The sequence below is a fragment of the Penaeus vannamei genome, chromosome 22 (assembly GCF_042767895.1).
Source record: "Penaeus vannamei isolate JL-2024 chromosome 22, ASM4276789v1, whole genome shotgun sequence".
NCBI classification, from domain to species: domain Eukaryota; kingdom Metazoa; phylum Arthropoda; class Malacostraca; order Decapoda; family Penaeidae; genus Penaeus; species Penaeus vannamei.
Genome location: NC_091570.1, coordinates 31209202 through 31211701, shown reverse-complemented (window position 1 = coordinate 31211701; position 2500 = coordinate 31209202). Strand labels below are relative to the sequence as shown.

The window sequence follows — 2500 nt, the reverse complement described above, 5'->3', positions numbered from 1 at the left end:
TGCTGGATTCGGATCTGCCGATGGACACTCCGCTGGTGCTGGATTCGCTTCTGGAGCTGGACTCTCCGGTGGTGCTGGATTCGCTTCTGGAGCTGGACTCTCCGGTGGTGCTGGATTCGGATCTGCCGCTGGACACTCCGGTGGTGCTGGATTCGGATCTGCCGCTGGACACTCCGCTGGTGCTGGATTCGCTTCTGGAGCTGGACACTCCGGTGGTGCTGGATTCGGATCTGCCGCTGGACACTCCGCTGGTGCTGGATTCGCTTCTGGAGCTGGACACTCCGCTGGTGCTGGATTCGGATCTGCCGCTGGACACTCCGGTGGTGCTGGATTCGGATCTGCCGCTGGACACTCCGCTGGTGCTGGATTCGCTTCTGGAGCTGGCGCTGGCTTTGCGGCAGCATGCCAGGAAGGCGAAATTCTTCACGTTGATGGTACTTGTGTTACCCCAGAAATTAATCAAAAGGTATACGTTTTCGACGTACCTGAACAACCTAGGGAACCCAGTGGTCCACTACCTGTCATTCCTCCACCTCGTGTTGACCACAATATCCTGTTTGTGCGTCTGCCTGAAGACGGCCCTGGACCTGAACCCATCGTTCTTCCTCCACCCAGGCAACAGAGCATTGTGTACGTGCTCAACAAGAAGACAGAAGAGGGTCAGCGTGTGATCGAAGTACCAGCTCATCCTCAGTCCGATCCTGAGGTCTACTTCGTCAACTACGAAGACGGAGAAAATCCATCTCTTCCCATTGGTGTCGACCTAGAGACTGCTCTTAGTGCAGCTGCTGCAACGAGCGGCCAGGTTCTCGGTGGAGGATTTGGTGGAGCTGCAGGCGCTGCCGGAGGCCTTGGTGGATTTGGTGGCGCTGCAGGTGGTGCCGGAGGCCTTGGTGGATTTGGTGGCGCTGCAGGTGGTGCCGGAGGCCTTGGTGGAGCTGGAGGCCCTGGTGGATTTGGTGGAGTCGGAGGTGCTGCTGGAGGCCTTGGTGGATTTGGTGGTGGCGCAGGAGCTGCCGGAGGCCTTGGTGGATTTGGTGGCGCTGCAGGCGCTGCCGGAGGCCTTGGTGGAGCAGGTTTTGGAGCTGGAGGCCCTGGCGGATTTGGTGGAGTCGGAGGTGCTGCCGGAGGGCTTGGTGGATTTGGTGGCGCTGCAGGTGCTGCCGGAGGCCTTGGTGGAGCAGGATTTGGAGCTGGAGGCCCTGGTGGATTTGGTGGAGTCGGAGGTGCTGCTGGAGGCCCTGGTGGATTTGGTGGAGTCGGAGGTGCTGCTGGAGGCCCTGGTGGATTTGATGGCGCTGCAGGTGCTGCCGGAGGCCTTGGTGGAGCAGGATTTGGAGCTGGAGGCCCTGGTGGATTTGGTGGAGTCGGAGGTGCTGCTGGAGGCCCTGGTGGATTTGGTGGAGTCGGAGGTGCTGCTGGAGGCCAAGGTGGATTTGGTGGTGGCGCAGGAGCTTCAGGAGGCCTTGGTGGTGGCCACGGTGGATTTGGTGTCGCAGGAGCTGCCGGAGGAAGCCTAGTCGGTGGTGGCTTCGATGATGATAGCCACGAAATTATCAGTGGTGTACTCGCTACATCCCCGATTATCGCACCTACTCCTTCTGGCGTGTATGGTACACCCTGATTTAAATCCCGATGATCTAAAGAGGGTAAAAATAGAGTTTTAAAAATATATTTATACAACTGTAATACACATCTTATTAAAAAATAAAGCCGATTAGTACATATTTCTTAATAGCTTTATTATTCATGTTCCTTAATTTATGACAAATTATTCCGTGAGATTTCTTTTTTCTTGTGGTATATACAGTCCAAAAGAAGAATGACATTACAAAATAGCGATAAAATATGTATTATATCTATATACTTATATATGCATATGTATCTCTATCTATCTATGATTTTAAGTATATATATGTATTACAGTATATACGAAGGTATATACATATATATAAACACACAAATGCATGCACGCACATAGTGTGTATGAATGTATATATGTTTATATATACAAGCATATATATATATATATATATATATATATATATATATATATATATATATATATATATATATATATATGTGTGTGTGTGTGTGTGTGTGTGTGTGTGTGTGTGTGTGTGTGTGTGTGTGTGTGTGTGTGTGTGTGTGTGTGTTTATGTATAGATATGTAACATGTATGTATATGTATATGTATTTTATCTATCTATCTATCTATCTATCTATCTATGAATTTATAACCTCTCTGAGAGGGATTCGAACCCCACCGCCATTGTATGACGGTGGGGGCTCGAATCCCTGAGGTTATAAATTCATGATATCAATGCAGCCAGTGCATTATTCCATCTTTCACACCCATACACACACATACACACACACACACACACACACACACACACACACACACACACACACCCACACACACACACACACACACACACACACACACACATATATATATATATATATATATATATATATATATATATATATATATATA

General features: G+C 49.0%; 1 protein-coding gene across 1 annotated transcript in view; it reads left to right on the top strand.

The window, feature by feature from the left end:
- LOC138865778 (uncharacterized) overlaps positions 1 to 1727 on the top strand; it is a 2981-nt gene extending 1254 nt beyond the window's left edge. The window contains exon 3 of the mRNA XM_070137093.1: positions 1 to 1727. This exon is cut by the window's left edge and continues 125 nt beyond it. Coding sequence (XP_069993194.1) covers positions 1 to 1624 — 1624 coding nt within the window. The 3' untranslated portion in view covers positions 1625 to 1727.
- The last annotated feature ends 773 nt before the right edge of the window (positions 1728 to 2500 follow it).